The following is a 16,411-nucleotide window of genomic DNA, read 5'->3' as shown; positions in this document are numbered from 1 at the left end:
AGCATTTCAGGGTATCTGCCCAGCCTGTAGCTCAATTGATCCATGATCAGTTCGTGTTTCTAGGCATTACCGTAAATACAAATGTTTATGAATAAAAATATATTAATACTTCTGAAAAAATATTCATTCACATTGTCCTAATTTTCTTCGTTTAGGAGAGCCATTGTTTTACTCATATATTTTTTTCAAGGTCATTTCCTATATGTTGTAAAGAAAACATTTTACTTGCAAGTTTCTTATACATCTTATACAAAATAAAGTTTTGATATTTCTGGATTTTTGAATTATGCCCATGCCAGTTGAAACACCTGAATTCATTCATTTAATTTGATACTAATGATGCCTGGCAGTGAAGGCTGCATAGTACTAGAACCTCAGGGCCCAGTCTTAAATTTTTATTAGAACATTAAAAGTTTATTCCTCATCACAATAAAAAGACATTTATGCCAATAAATAAGAATGATGATTAAAAATACCTTTTCAGGGGAAAAGTCAATGATTATGAATATATATTGCAGGTGGAGATTGGGAAAACCGTTAAAGCTTATGTTAGAGTATTGGATGACTCTAGGAAACCTTTTCTGGCTAAATATTTCAGCGTCATGGATTTAAAATTGAGAGCAGCATCGCAGATTGTGTCACTGGTGTGAGTTGGTTCATGGTATTTTTTCATTAATTTCTAAGCAATTCCCTGTTAAGGGGAAGAAGTAAAAGTTATTTTGTGAAAGTATTTTCTTACGACAGTATTTGAATGGTGATATATTTTTAAAAGGCCTCCCTCCATGTTTTTACTCCCAATGAGAAAAGGCAGAAAAGTAGACTTTTTGTCTAGAAAGAAGTGTTTCTCTTTGGGGCCTGGCTATGCTTAAGGTCCCAATTAAGCTAAGTGCTTGAGCATTTATTTAATTCCCATTCACTTTGCAGATCTGGGGCCTTAATCATGCACTGTAGCACTTCATTCCATTCTGAGCATCCCATGAAAAAAGAATGTGGAAATGATGTAAAGTGAATAAATGCCTGCCTGAAGATCAGTACAAGAGCATCAAACTCAGTGTATTGGGTTTTGTTACCGAGTGTCTAGAAATGGCAGAGCTGTATCGCCCGTATCATCTAGAACCCCTTGTATTTTCTAACTTGAAGATAGATGAAGGTTTCAGAACTGCTATCACTGGAAACAGAAGCCTTCTGTATATTCTGATTAGTTAGGGTTCAGGCATTGTTGATGTAGCCTATGCATGTGCTGTGCTATCAGTACTGCATCCTGGCTGTAAAGGCACCCCAACTTCATGCAGGTTAGAAGTTCATATTCCTGCTGCTCCATGTTGAACAGAGATCCCTTCATATTGCTCTGTTTAGGACTGAGTCGCTTAAAACTCCTTGAGATGATAGATGAACCCCTTGTGTGCTGTCGCTCTCTTACTAATGTGATTCATTCAGTGACCTCCCTAATTGATTGTATTGTCTTTGTTCCAGTCCTCTCAATGAAGCTCTTGATGACCATACCGCTGCTTTTCTAGTTCATGGTGTGGCCATAGGTCAAACCAGCCTCACAGCAACCGTCACTGATAAAAATGGACAAGAAGTCAACTCTGCTCCCCAACAGATTGAAGTAAATAACTTCACTTCTAATTGCATGTTACCTGAAATGCTTGTTGTGGTGGGGTGGGAGTAGTATGATGATAGTAATTTGGCAGCGTGTGCTTTTTTTCCCCCCAGTCAAATGCCTGGAAAAAATTAGTTTCAAAATATGTCAAAACACTGAACTCTAACGGCATTGGAGAGATGTAGTAGTCCTTCTCTGCAAACAGAGCTAAGGGCCTGGAGTTAACTGCACTTTCTAGAGGCTCCGCTTGCCCAGCTTAAGCAAATCTCTACACACAACTCTTTGGAGGCATACTTGGTCAGAATTGGATAATGGCAAGAGTACAAATGTTTGTACTTTCTTTTCCAGGTTTTTCCCCCATTTAGGCTACTGCCCAGAAGAGTGACTCTGATCATAGGAGCAGTGACTCAGGTGAGGCATTTTTAGATTTGGCCTGCTATAATTCCTGTTTGAGAAGCTGTTGTAATATATCCTGTTGGAGAAGTGCTAACTGCTTTGCCTACATGATACCATCTTAATTTGTTTTTTTGGCAGATGTTGATATTTAGCTTGGTAACACAGCTACATTCATACCAGAACTTCTCTTCAGCACAGAGGCCAAATAAATATCTTCACACTTGACCACCTCTCTGTTTTAGCAAGTAACCAGAACAATGCTTTGACATTTATTTCACTCAAACAAAAAGCCAACACTCCTAGGTTGTCAGTAAACCTGTCTCAGTATAAAACGGAGAGCTGTGGGCTGAGTACACAAAGCAAGAATTGCTCCCTAAGTTCCTGGAATGGGGATGCATCATGCCTGTAGGTAGCTGCTTGTCCCCATGTCTTGCTCCTCATGCACTGGTCCTGCTCCCTGTGCACGTGTGTGAGGAAGATAGAGGTCTGGGTGTCACTGTGGGGAGTAGAGATGCCCACCCAATTGATTGTCAATCAACAGTCTGTGCAAAGAAAGGAAGCTGTGAGCAATCTTGCCTGCTACTGTGCACCTGTGCTAATATTAGCTAGAGAAGAGCTATGATGGATGCAACCTACTGATGAGCATTGGTCTCTGTGTAACTACAGATTACTTCAGAAGGAGGCCCTCAACCTCAGTCCAACATAATTTTCTCCATGAGCGATGAGCGGATTGCATCAGTGAACAGCACTGGCCTCGTAAGAGGAGAAGCAGTTGGAAATGGGACAGTAACTGGGGTGGTTCAAGCTGTTGATGCAGAGACTGGGCAAATCGTGGTGGTGTCACAGGTAACACTTCATTCTCTAACATTCCACAGAAACAGTTTATATTAATCTTGGTTCAGTACATGGACTGAGTCCAAATTCAAACACAAAATCTTGGGCTGATAACCCTACTGGTTGTATTGGGATAAGTTATTTCTCTCTTCCCCAGGTCAAGGTCAAGTTTGTACTGGGGGGGAAGTCGAATAATGTACACAACTCCGGCTCTGTGAATAGCGTAGCTGGAGTCAACATACCTTAGGCTATGTCTAGACTGCAGAGCTTTTCCAGGATACCAAAAAAGAGGATATGTTCTTTTGGCATCTCTGTATTCCTTTCGGTGAGAGGAATAAAGGACGTTCCAAAAGAGGTTTTTTCCCAAAATTTGACCCTGTGTAGAGGGGCCAAATTTCAGAAAAGCCTCTTTTGGGGGAAAAAAAAAGCAGAAACAGATACACAAATTGCATATTGCATATCTTTTTCTGACTTTTCCCTGCAGTGTAGACGTGGACTTAGTTTGAATTGCTGCAGCATCCTCACTGTGGGAGATCAATGGGAGGAATTCTCCTGGTGACTTCCCTTACCAAGCCTGGATGCAGGTGCAAGCAGGCAGGTAAAGGCCTGCTCCTAAAGCCCCTCCCCCCCCCCAAAAAAACCTCCCCTTTTCCCCAAAAAAGCAGCACAGTGTTCTCTAGGGCTACATCTATACAGCGGAGCTATTTTGGGATCTCTCTGGTATCCCAAAATAGCTATTCCGCAACTTAAGAGCAAGCCTGTTTTATTGCTGTTCTGGCCTCCCTGTAAATTTCATTGCACGAGGGATGAGGGATGTTTCGGAATAGCCTTTTTTCGAAATAGCTACACAGTTTGCATCGCACAAATTGCGTAGTTTATTTCAAGGTAAGGATGCTGTGTAGACGCACCCTAGGATATTGCACTTGAGGCTTATGGGTCTTTGTCTTCGCCTGAGGGTGGGCTTAGGGCAGCTACTGCACAGTGAAGTGCTTTGGCCTTTGCCGAAGGTGGGGTGGGGGGAATGGGACAGGGAGATTCCCAGGGGAGACCAGCAGAGGAGACAGATCAGAATTTTATTAAAAGGGTTTCCTGTGACTGTAGCTCAGGGACAGCAGTGTCTGGCTGTGGCTTCTGCAAGGATGTAGATTGAACTGGGAAGCCAAATCTTCTGTCGTGTGACCACCAGGTCTGGCCCTGTCTCACAGCTGCACTGCAGAGATAGAACCCAGTAGGAAATGAGAGACGGTGCACGGAAGAGAAATCACCATTTTGCATCTATTTACCTCTCATTCTTACTCTCCTATTCTCTCTTGTTCTCCATTCCACCCTTCTCCCCCTCTTTCTCTCTCTCTTGCACTATTTCTCTCCCCGTCTGGACTCACTCACTTCTCTGCCTCCTGGAGATCCCATGTACAGCTTCGCAGTCATCAGCTTTGCAGTCTGGGGCAAAGACTTGATGATTTAAGTAGTGCTGATGATATGCCTGCCACCATACAGACATGCCTGAAAACGTGGCCTCTTCCCCTGGTAGTTTACAATCTGTGATGGGCTGTGACTCGACCATTGCAGCGCCTCTTGCTGGCTGTCCTGGAGATTAGCTCTGTAGGCCAGTGCGCCCTTTTCTGGTGATGTCTCTTCACCATCACCTCTGCCCTATGACCCACATCGTTCCCAGGACCACAGCTTCCTCTTCATCTGTGTCACACTCTTTTCCTCCTCCCGCTCCCCTTCCAGGGGACAGTATCGCAGTCCTTCTGTCCAGCCACTTCTCCAGTGGCACGTGGTCATAGAGGGGATCCAGGACCACCCACTACTTGGGGTCCCCGCTTAGGGACCCTGTAGATGGGCCACTACTTACTGTGTCCTTTCCAAATCCTCTGTACATCTTCCCAGGCCACTGCCCTGTGGTCGCAGCACCCACTTTTCCCTTGTCTCAGGGCCTCAGCTTGCAGATCCTTACAGCTGGCCAGGAACTGCCTTTAGCTCCCTGGGTCTCTGCCTGATGTATAGCTATGTCTTGGTTCCCCTTGCTGTCCCTCACCTGCAAGGCAGCCAGTCATCATTCCTCAAGCCCCAGGGAGTGTCTTCAGCTGCTCTGCAGCCCTTCTTATACGGGCCAGTCCAGCCCTGATTGGTTGCTCCTTGTAGCCCCTCTTCAATTGGCTGTTTTTTGCACAGCCTCCCAATGGCTTCTTTAACCCCTTATGGGATAGTGTGGGGCAGACACCCCATAACACAATCATCATGAAGTATGCCTGTGTGAGGCTTTTCACTTGGAGAACATAAATCCTCTCATGTTGCTAGAGCTCTACACAGCTGGATTTTGATGTGTCCTTTAATGGACAAGCATTCTGCACTGAGTTGACTTTGATTTGACATTGGATTTATAGCGTATTGATTTATATCAAATCTGTGGTTTCATCTGTTGTGCTAGAGGATTGCAGTTAAATTACAAGGATGTTTTTTCCTTCCAATTGTTTTTCTGCAAATTTGTTTGTTGATTTTTATAGGGGAGAATAAAAGAAAACAGCCAAGTCAGCAGTTCATTACAATATGTGGTGGGGGAGCACTTGGTGTATTTTCACACTTCCACTTTAATCAGGATCATAGAAATAAAAATATTATACAAAATGAATCATTTTGATTTCTTATTGCAAAGAGAGATTTCTGTCACACTTTTAAAAATATATATTCTTTTAAACTTTAGCACTTGGTATGAGAGAGGTTTTGAAAACACACATGACAGTGAGACCCATTTGTTATGGGGAAAAGCATAATGATTGTTTCCCTTGTCTCCCGTTTGTCACCTGTTGCATCATAAAATGAGGTGTTTGACGAGCTTGTGATCTCTGCTTGCAGTCAGTGGTACCAGTCTTTCAGTTCACCAGACAAAAGCTATGCCCATCAGTGCCTACTGCCTCCCATTTATTTATATCTTAAGCTGCTCCAACCCCAACCTTGTAATTTTGAGGCGGCAGTTCGGCGGTTCACCTGATTCTGCACTGAGCTCTGTGCAGACACAAGGATCTGCTGTGTGAACCTCAGAGGAGGGAGGTACGATCACGTTTAATTAGTTAACAGGTTAAACGTAAAGTCTAACTGGTAACAGATTAAAGCGGGGGGGGACGGGCCTGTTACAGCCTGATGAGCTGGAGCATTCCCTCCCAGCTGCCATGGCCAGGCTGGAGCGGGTTCGCAGGCTGCAAGTCAGCAGCAGCCTCCCATAGGCAGAGGTAAGCTGGCAGTGCTTCTCCTCCCCACTGAATACCCATTCTCTCCTCCCCACCCCCCTGGCGAGGCTGCCGACTCCCTACACTAATAAAGGGCCAGCCTGAAGTCCCTGCTTTGATATGTGTAGGATGAGAAGTTGGCATCTAGCTGATGCTAAAAATCTAGTTTACAAAGGTCTTTAAATGAAATGGTCTGTCACTTACAGAGCTTCTTTCCTTTGTAGGATAAAGTGGAAGTTGAAGTGGTACGGCTTGTGGCTGTTAGAATCCGTGCACCCATTACACGAATGAAAACCGGCACCCAGGTTAGCTGAAATACACGTAGCAATCTTTCTCTCCCACTCTTGTTGGTTTTGTTAATTTTGATATTTGATTTTCAAAGGGAATGTGTTAATGAGGACTACAAAGAAAAAGTCAATAGTTTACTTGCAAAGTATTTTCACACCAACCAACCAACCAACCAAAGTTCTAAGCTTGACCTAGTGGAATAAAACATTAATTCATGATTTTTTTTAATATTGATGAAATGGTGACACAAATCTTCAGTCACTTCTCTGTTGTTCTGGACATTTTCCTATTTAACCTCATCAGCCATTAATTGTGCTACAATAAAGTACGTGCTCTTACACCCATGCCTCTTAACTTTTATGGTAGCTGCTCCTTTAAGACAGTGTTTTTCCAGCCACAAGGAGACTCTGACCTCTTTCAAGAGAGGTTCAAGCAAATAATGTGCAAAGAAGAAGAAAAGGAACGTTATTTCTGTTCTTGCTGTTAGAGCCAGAACTCAGTGTAGAGCCAAAATCTGAGCAATCTGCCATATTGGCAGGATCACCAGGAAATCTTTTCAGGGGAGATGAATTGTCTGGACCATTTTCCTTTCAAGAAAACAGGTAGTAGGTCCACTCTATCCAGTGTGACTCTAATATTTCAAACTACGGGATCTCAACCAACTGCTTTGAGCGACTATTTCAGTCTTAGTCACGTCACTATTGGGAAGCTGTGGCGGATACTTAGATGAAGGAGGGGGTTGGCGTAATCAGTACAGAGGGGAGAATGCCTGCTAGGGGTGTGAAGCTTTTACTGGAGAAGTGGTAAACCCCACCCTTATTTCAGGGGGCTGCTCTAGTCAGGCTGGAGGAGCCCCAGCGGGGGAAGGTGCATTCCAGCGCAGCAGAGGGGTGGGAGCATTCCAGCCAGGCTGGCTCACCCTTGCCTCTCTAAGTGGTTAGCCAATTAAACAGGACTTTACATCCCTAATGCCTAGTCAAAACAGTAGAGAATGTGACCCCTCCATATGGCTAGCTGCTGAGGCTTCTGATTAAATGAATCCGCACTTGGTTGCCTCTTACAAAAGGGAATGGTCCAAAACTTTTTGATGCAAAGGAGTATTGTCATTATGAGAGTCCTATACATGGTATCACTTTAAAGGTGCGCTTGGTAACCCTATATTTAAAAAAAAAAAATCTTGAATATTCTTGTACATTTTTTAAGATTACTTTACTGTGTTTCTTCCTTACTTGTGTTGCAACTTTTACAAGCCAAGCTCTGTTTGCCTGCTTTCAGATGCCAGTTTATGTGATGGGCATCACCAGTAATCAGACTCCTTTTTCCTTCGGCAATGCATTGCCAGGATTAACGTTTCATTGGTCTGTCACCAAGAGGGATATTCTGGACATCAAGACCAGACACAACGAGGTGATTTTTTCTATAGGCTCAGAAATTGTTAGAGATCTGAGTGTCCCCCATCCCACCGCCACATCTTTTTTCTAAAGATGCTGAACTTCTCCAGGATGGAAGTTGAGAAAATCTGTTGCATGCATTTGTTCCAGGGGATGTTACCCATGTCAGGCTCAAAGATGATGTTCCTTTCTTGTCCATTCCCAGTATTTCCTTGAACACAGTTAATAGATATTTCCTATTTCAGGCATCTCTTCAACTTCCTGCAAAATATAACTTTGCTATGGATGTTTATGGCAGAGCGAAGGGAAGAACAGGACTGAAGGTTGTTGTGAAAGCCCTTGATCCTACTGCAGAACAGTTTCACAACCTGGCAGGGGAACTGTCAGATGAAATCCAAATTCAGGTAAAATGATCTGGCTCACTTGTCTCACTTTAAACACGAAACTATTAATCGTTATTACAGGTCTGAATTAAATACTTTAGAGCAAGGAATGCAGAGGTTCCAGTTCCAGTCTTAGTCCCCACTAGATATTGGTGCATAGGTGGCATCTCCCACTGTGATGAGAATAGATACCCACCTATTAATTTGGGGGTAAGCCTTGGGCATTCTGACCCGGATGGTGTCTGAGTGTAATTTTGTTGGGCAGTATTGGAAGTGATTTTGATTGGCTGTGGTATTAAGAAAAATTAACCTTTAACATGCTGTGGCAAGTGGCTCTTTCAAACTGCATGTTAGGTGGTCTCATTAAGATTTAGATTAATGTTGTGTGGTGGTGATGCACAATTACTGCAGGCCATATCACTCTGGACTTCAATGCCATTTTACCAGTGTGGTCTGCTCCAGGTAACACAAATATAGAAGGGTTTTCTTGGTAGTAACCCAGATCCATATTATGCCATCTAGATTCACTCAGAGAGAGAGAATTTCTCCTCCGCCACCCTGTGGTCCACAAAAGGTGGTGTTTGGGGGACAAAATATCTCTCTCAATGGGCCAATAGGGGAGAACATCTCCCCGCACTGGACTTTACCACAAATGGGAATGATCTGAGCAATACGTATTAAAAACAATGCACAGAGGTCTCACGTGTCTTTATAAACCAAAGGGACCTTCATTGTTGGCTTTTGAAACCATGAAGTACAGTCACGGTTGCTATGAGCCGAGAACAAATGTGGAGAGAATTCTGTGAAGACATGTTAGAAGAGTATACCGTTTTAGTCTTCTTCACAAGAAAAGTAAGCTGTGCCTGGCTTTTAATGAGAGGTACTGAATCTTCCCTCATTCTCAAAGTGCCCTTTGCACTTTCACCTTTGCTCCCAAGTCACTTTGTTTCAAATGTGCACAGTACAGCGTTACAGACAAGTTATAGACATCAACAATTTGCGAGGTTTTTTTCTTCTCAGTTTATTGGCCAGGAAAGGAACCACATAGAATTTACTGGTGGTCTCCTGAGAGCTGACTGGTGTCTTGGTGCTGGCTCTGTCTCCTTGCTTCAGTGTCTACATCACATGACAAAAACATTAAAAATGCAGCAGGGACTTCATGTTTCTAAGGAAGTTATCCCAGAGATGTTGTGTGATCACTGAGAGAGGAGTGGCCCATGTGATTTTTGGATGCAAGGGACAAGGTGTCCATAAGACCATCTCTATCAAAATGTTGCCCATGCTGTGAAAGAGCTTGTAAATCCCTGCATAATATTTTAGTCTGTAGCGTGAAAAATGCTTCATCTTTTGAAAAACCATCTCTACTTATATTTGCAAAGAAATTGTCATATATGAACTGCTTTGCCCGTGTTTAGAGATTGGAGGCCCGCTCCTATGGAAATTCATCATGTAAAACTCACACTGAAGTCAGTAGTAGTTCCATCCAGCCCTTCCTTACACCCTCCAAAAATAGTGTGGGTGCTTGTATACAATAAACTGATGAATGAATTGCTCCATTTAAGCAGACTACAGCATGATGGCATATCCTGGTAGTGAGAAACAATTAGGGCAATACAACTTCCATGTTTGTAGAAGTGTGACATAAGCCAGAACCTCCATATGTAATATTTAATCTCCTGTTTCTTTGATTTGTTTCCATTACATCATATTAGGGATGTGAAAGGTTAATCGGTAAGCATCATGCTTAATGAGTGATGCCTACTGGTTCCCGTTAACTGGTGGGGGCTGGAGCAGCTCCCCACCTGCTTCGGACAGGAGGCTGTTGGTCCTCTGGGGCCCGCTGTGCACGGGGGCTGCTCCAGCCCGGGTATGGCAGGCAGGAGGGCTGCTCTAACCCAGCTGTCCCCCCTTTAATCGGTTAATGGTTAAACATTGTGTTTAATCAGTTAACCAATTAAATGGGATTTTACATCCCTACTTCATTTAACAAGCCTATTTAAAAGCTGCTTTTAAATTTTTATTTTCAAAAGATTTTTAACACCTGATTGCAAATTCCTTCTAATGAATTAAATCCAAATCTACAAAGCTAACAAAAATCCAAAGGTAAACATGCAGCTTTCAGCTTTTCAGTGCTCTCTCTCTAGAGATCTAGTCCACCCAAAATAAATTGAGAAGCCATACTACCCTGATAACCTAAATCTCTGTATCTGCAAAATAAGCCAATTACTACTTGTCCCAACTATGGTGGACACAGAGAACATTTGATCACTATTCTCTTTGTAACAGCCCCAAATATACTTGACGATTGTTATAAGATCCACTCCTCTGTTGTCTTTTCTCGAGAGCATATACACCCAATTTGCTTTGAACCTTTTCTCAAAGGTCACATTTTCTAAACATTTTGTCATTTTTGTTGCTCTTCTAGGGACTCACATTTGTTCACAACATACCTGAAGTAATGCACAACTTGTTAATCCTATATATTAAAATATAGCTAAGGCATTAGCACTACAAAGGTCAAAACAATTATTCTTATATCCTTTGTGTTGTGTGGGTTTTGTTGTTGTTGTTGTTGTTCCTTTTGTTTTAGAACAGAAAGAATAAATAAATGTAAAAGCTCTGAGCAATAAATAAGGCTATTTTTTATTTTTCAGGTATTTGATAAACTTCTTCTGGTTACTCCACAAGTGAATGCAGAGCAGATCTTAATGTCACCTAACTCATTTATTAAACTTCAAACAAACAGGTAAGTGGTGATTTTTTTCACAGTGGGACCAGGTGTCAGCTTTTTATTGAAGCTAAACTTTATAATATTAGACATTTAAATTAATTTTTATTTTGCTGTTTCATTTTTTTAAAAGTCCTCCTGTGCATCCTTCTTATATTGAGGGATTTGTCTAATTAATAACCCTTTATCTTCATATTTATTTTCAGTCAAATCTTGTACAAGTCTTTCCTTGTTAGAAAGCTCTAGCTAGACAGACATAGAAGTCTTGGTTTTAAGAGGTGCTGGGAATGTGTAGCTGCCATTCACTAAAGTTTTGGGTACTCAGCACTTTTGAAAATGAGCTCCTTGATGTTCTTCTGACTGAGAGTCCGGGACTAGATTGTGAGACCAGAGAGTGTTTTACCTATAGATCACAACTTAAATCCACTGATTGTTGGTGGCACATCTTGTTTCTATTTAAGAAACTTTCAAGCCACCACGGTAAAGTCTGTATTATTTTTAAAAATAATAAATACTGTATTGATTTTTGTTTCTTGCGATTTTTTTTACATGTCCAAGCTACTTTAAGTATTTTGAGAAGTCATAGTGTAAAAATAGCAACTGTATTCTTTCTTAATGTGTTCCAGCTTCAGTTTCTACTATTTACAACTAAGAAAAAGGTTGGTTTTTATTGTCTGGCACAGCTGTGATCCCTGGTAACTCTGGTGGTAGTTACAGAGGTGTAATGGTGGGTATAGGTGCGGCCCCAGGGCAGGATTTTTGCCTTGCATTTGGAACTTAGTTAATAGCTCTCATGATGGCCTGTGAGTCAGAAAATAAACCTGCTGTCATGCCCACTTGCTAACACTACCTATGCAAAGCGCTAGGGACTGAAAAAAAGCAGATACATTTTTCCTACAAAAGTCCAGGAGCAGATCTGCGGCGTAAGGAGGTGCATTTTTTATAGTCTCTTTTCAAAGCATTGTTTTTTAAACTAATTTCAGGCTCGATATGGTTCTTAGTGGGTAAAAGTTTCAAGTGTGGTACTAGTAAGGACAGCTACTTTGCATGAGGAGGTTTACCCAGGAGATGAGGACAGCTGGTGTTTGCATCACTGCTTTCTACAGAGGAGATAAAATTCCAAGTTTTACCATGTCTCCTTGGCTGCATCATCATGACAGTGTATACATTAATAAATCAAACTCCAATCCTGGTCCTGTAAATACCATGAAATTAAGGATCCCCTCTCACTACCCCCCTCCCCAAATTAGCAGAATTAACAAGATGCTTTCATACATGACCATTCCTGTGAGTTTAATTGTAATCTTCCTTCTCCCTCCCCAGTTTCCCTCCTTCTCTTACTATCAGCCATGGTGTTATTTCTAACCCCTCCCATATTGTTTCTAACCCTCATATTATTGTTCATGCAGAATAGTACCTTACTCAATATATAACACTATTGGAGACCTGAAGCTGCTCTTGACATAAACTGAGTGAAAGCATCAGAATCTGCTCTTTAGTCTATAAGTTCTTAGGAGCAAGAACTATGTGCCTAGTTCCATCCATGGCCTAGAACACTTGGCATGGTCAGTAAATTAAGATAATCCGTTTGGCTCCTTGGACTTATCTGCTGAAGGCTTTTTGCAGTTTGCTATGAGCAGCTGAGGGCCCAACCAATGGAGAAGAATTTCTATTGCATATCTTCCACAATGGTCAAATCAGCTCTGCTGTCCGGTACTCTGCATCCTGGGATATGCCTGGCATAGTCCAGGGTAACTGCAAGTGCTGCTCATGCCCCTCGTGGTCCCCCAAGGGCATGGGCAGCATGTCGAATAGGCAGGGGGGAGCTGAGACTATTCAGTCAGCCCGAGTGGCCCCACCCAGGCCCGCTCCTGCTGCTCGTTGGCTGCAGCCCAGGCAAGATGCTTCTGTTTTGGAAAGAAGCTGTCTGGGGCTGGAGCTAGAGCAACTGGCACAGGATGTAGCTGCGGTTGCCCCATGCTGAGCTGTGCCAACCAGCACTCCAGGGTTGAGGAAGGGAAGGGACATGCACCATCCGCCACTCTGGGACTTGGAGAGGAGTCTGCAGGCGGCCCAGTGCTCTGTGGCTGGAGAAGACTGCTGAGTGCGGGGAAGAGGAAGAGGCAGGAGGGCCTCAGTGGAAGGGCAGGGCTAGGCTGGGAGGTAGCCTCCCTGAGCTAGTGGTTCACCCCACTTCTCAGGCCCAATCATTCTCTTGGCTCCCAGTTGCTCAGCTATCATCTCTGTAGGCAGACACCCACCTGTCTTACCCTCCTGTCTGGAAGTTTTCCTCACTCTCCTGTTCCTGCCTTACCCAAGCATACTACCTGCAAGCAAGGCTGCCTAACCAGGCCAGCATCTGTGCTTTGCTTTTTCTCCAAAGGCGATGAGCAGTATAATTGTCCATAATGCCAAGCTGCCATGCAGCTCTTTCTCAGCAAGCTCATTTATTCCTGAGATGCAAACGTTACAGAGAAAACACATAAAAGCCATTAAAAAAACCTACACGTGCTAAACGCTTACCATAGGTCACCTCTCAGTCTAATAGGTCAAGTCCTTCTGACTCTTTACTGGATCAGAAAAGACCCTGAGTCCGCTTAAACTCGGACTATCGATCCAAAAGTCCTTTGTCTGTCGGCCTCAGGAGAATCCAGTTTGAACTAGTGTATGTGGGTCTTTCCATGAGGTGATGTAGGGGGCAAAGGGGAAGGACTTCCGTGCTTCCTAGAGAAGCTATGGTAACCCTTCTGCATGAAGACTAATGTAATCATACATAAACCATTCATTTAAACCAGTGGACCCTAAAGATACTCCACTTCACATCATCCCCCAGAGAGGTTACATACCATCCCAGCCCACAATAACACATGAATGCAGACCTGTTGAGGAGAGAGAGCTGTGGGAAGTTTCGAGATCTGCCACAATGCCAGCAGAAACCGTTCATTCCATGGTATAAGCAAGCCTGGCACTTGTACTATTTGACTTGTCAAAGAAGGGCTATCAGGATACAGTTTTGATTTGGGGTTCTTCAGAAGGAAAGTGCTATATTCTCAGCTGAATGGGAAAACATATGGGGATGGGGAGAGGGAGGAGAGAAGTTGTTTATAAATACTGTAGAACATGTGTAAGTGGTTCTTAAAAACATCCAGTGAGTCAGAGTGTCTGCTAATTAGAGTTTGCATGTTTGCTCACTTTATTTATTAATATGCTAATACCGTGGAGAGTGCTGTTCCAAAAATTAACCTGGGTATACAAACAGTTTCCAGGAAACTCATCAGAACTACTTAGTCATGTTCTTGTCTTATCTCCACTACCACTGTTGACCCTGGCAGACTAATCTGCTGCTGAATACCTGTTGATAGAAAATGTCTGTGAGAGCCGCATGCTGTACCCTTATACATTAGTATTCTGAATCAAGTTCACATCAGTGAGTGCTGACACTGCAAGGTAGCGGACAGCAAGTGGATTTTAATATATGCCCAAGCACAGATAAGACTTTTTCCAGGAAGGCTTGAATCGGGATCTGAACACTTGATTCTTCGATTAGATTGCAGTGCTTTGTGGCTTTATAGCAAAAACATGATACATGCACACATCAGGTAGCACTAGTTTACACTTGGTTTAAATAAATCTTGTTGAAAATGTAGATTCATTTTTTTAAAGCTTTCTGTTTTTGCTTTGTCAAGGGACAGAGTAGCTTCCCTGAGTTACCGTGTCCTGGATGGCCCCAATAAAGTTCCTGTTGTACAGATTGATGAGAGAGGCTTTCTGAACTCGGGGTCCTTGATAGGATCATCAACAATCGAAGTAATTTCCCAAGAGCCGTTTGGAATCAACCAGACCCTTGTAGTTGCTGTTAAGGTAGTATTTTTCTCTTTCTCTTCACTAGAGTCAGAACACCATTAAGGCTAATGCAGTTTTGTCTGTTAAAAACATAGTCTCCTATGTCATCAACTGGATAAAGTCAGTTTCACCTTTAAATTCTGCAAAGCGTAAAACGCATAGATTAACGGTCAGTGCGATGTTGTTTTTAACAAGGTGTAGGAGTACCAATTCGGTGGTGGTCAGGAGTATTAAAATGTGCATCTCCTCACAACAGAGAATCCTAAGCCTCAGCACAGTTCACCAAAAAAAGTGCCTGTGAGTTGCACGCGCACTTCTGTGACAGAAAAATGTCCTAACAAATCCTCTTCAGAAATGTTTTCTTTTGAGAAGTGTTTGATACACTGTAGCTACTGACATCTATCATAGGCAGTTCGTTTCTCAAGGAGGGAAAAGGGATAAAGCCGGCTACAGTGATGAATACAGTGTCAGCTACAAGGTGACTAACAGTGGTGCTTGAATTTTCAGCAAGTGTCTGTGTTGTGCAGAAATCTCATTTTCTTTCTTCAGCTTCTGAGTCCTGAAGCTCTTAACAGACTTTTTCTATAGGGGATCAACACAGGAGAGTTTTAGCTTCAAATTTAGGTGCTATTTGATATACTTAGTAAGCTAGGCAAGAAGCATGTCCATTGTTGGCACAAATTGCTTGTAATGCTAAAGTTCTTCGACGTGAAGGCACAACAATTATAGTTCTAACTGGCAGCTTGATGAGTGTTCTTTCGTTATTAAATTGCATGGATTTCTGCTTGAGTATATTCATGCATCTTTTTATTTCTGTGGGTACAGATGGCTCTTGTATCTATCTTGCACTTTCTACACCAAAGTAATACTAAAGAGTAGATGAGCTTTGTTGTTTCCCACCTCCCGAATACTCTGCTGGGTCCTGATCCAGTGCTCGTTATAGCCACAGAAATAACTCCCTTCGATTTTCTTGGGAGCTGGATCAGATCCCCTGGCTGGCCTGTTGCGGTGGTGGAGCTGCACTCTCTCCATTAATTCTGTCCGTCCATGATGCCAGCAAACTGCAAGGCTGAAGATTTAAGACTATAAGCAATTTGGGGCAGGAGCTGTCTTTTCTTTTCACATCCATACAGCTTCTGCCATGACCTGTCTGCCTATCTTAGGTACTTACCTAGCCTTGTTACCATCTGAACTCCGTATATCTTTAATGGGATTTGTCCTCACAAGCTCCCGATGAGGTAGGAAAGTTCTATTAGGCCCATTTTACAGAAGGGCTATTGAGACACAGGGAAATCAGGTAACTTGGCCAAAGCCGCACAGGGAGGCAGAGCAGAAAATGAACCCAGGTCTCCTGAGTGACAGTAAGCTAGTCCTCTAATCACTGGGCTATTCTTCCTCCAGCTGGCTACACAAATTAGTCAACCTGCATGGGTATTTTGGCAGTCTGCTCAGGAGAGGCTGTATTACTGAAACAGACCGAGGCAATGAATGCAAGGAGCAATATATTGTGCCAGAGCTTTGTGGGGAGGTAAACTCCACACTCACTCACATGCTATCTGGCTCTAGTTGACCCAAACATCAAAACATTAATGCTAGAAATATTCAGAAAGCTGAGATGTTCTTAAAAATAAATAGCTGATTGCTTCAATATTAGATTTAGCAAGTGGTGTCTCTTGCAGACTTGATTTTGAGACTGATACGTAAAGCAGGCCTGA

General features: G+C 42.8%; 1 protein-coding gene across 1 annotated transcript in view; it reads left to right on the top strand.

Annotated features, from left to right (window-relative positions):
- The window catches only part of NUP210 (nucleoporin 210), a 104,391-nt gene that overhangs the window by 66,652 nt on the left and 21,328 nt on the right, over positions 1-16,411 (top strand). The window contains exons 22-30 of the mRNA XM_075939667.1: positions 519-646; positions 1,474-1,609; positions 1,952-2,014; positions 2,666-2,845; positions 6,288-6,368; positions 7,627-7,758; positions 7,988-8,146; positions 10,780-10,871; positions 14,540-14,714. Coding sequence (XP_075795782.1) covers positions 519-646; positions 1,474-1,609; positions 1,952-2,014; positions 2,666-2,845; positions 6,288-6,368; positions 7,627-7,758; positions 7,988-8,146; positions 10,780-10,871; positions 14,540-14,714 — 1,146 coding nt within the window. The remainder of the gene's footprint in view (positions 1-518; positions 647-1,473; positions 1,610-1,951; positions 2,015-2,665; positions 2,846-6,287; positions 6,369-7,626; positions 7,759-7,987; positions 8,147-10,779; positions 10,872-14,539; positions 14,715-16,411) is intronic.

Source organism: Pelodiscus sinensis, chromosome 11 (assembly GCF_049634645.1).
Source record: "Pelodiscus sinensis isolate JC-2024 chromosome 11, ASM4963464v1, whole genome shotgun sequence".
Lineage (NCBI taxonomy): Eukaryota > Metazoa > Chordata > Testudines > Trionychidae > Pelodiscus > Pelodiscus sinensis.
The sequence above is the reverse complement of the archived record's forward strand: the minus strand, read 5'-3'. Positions and strand labels throughout refer to the sequence as shown.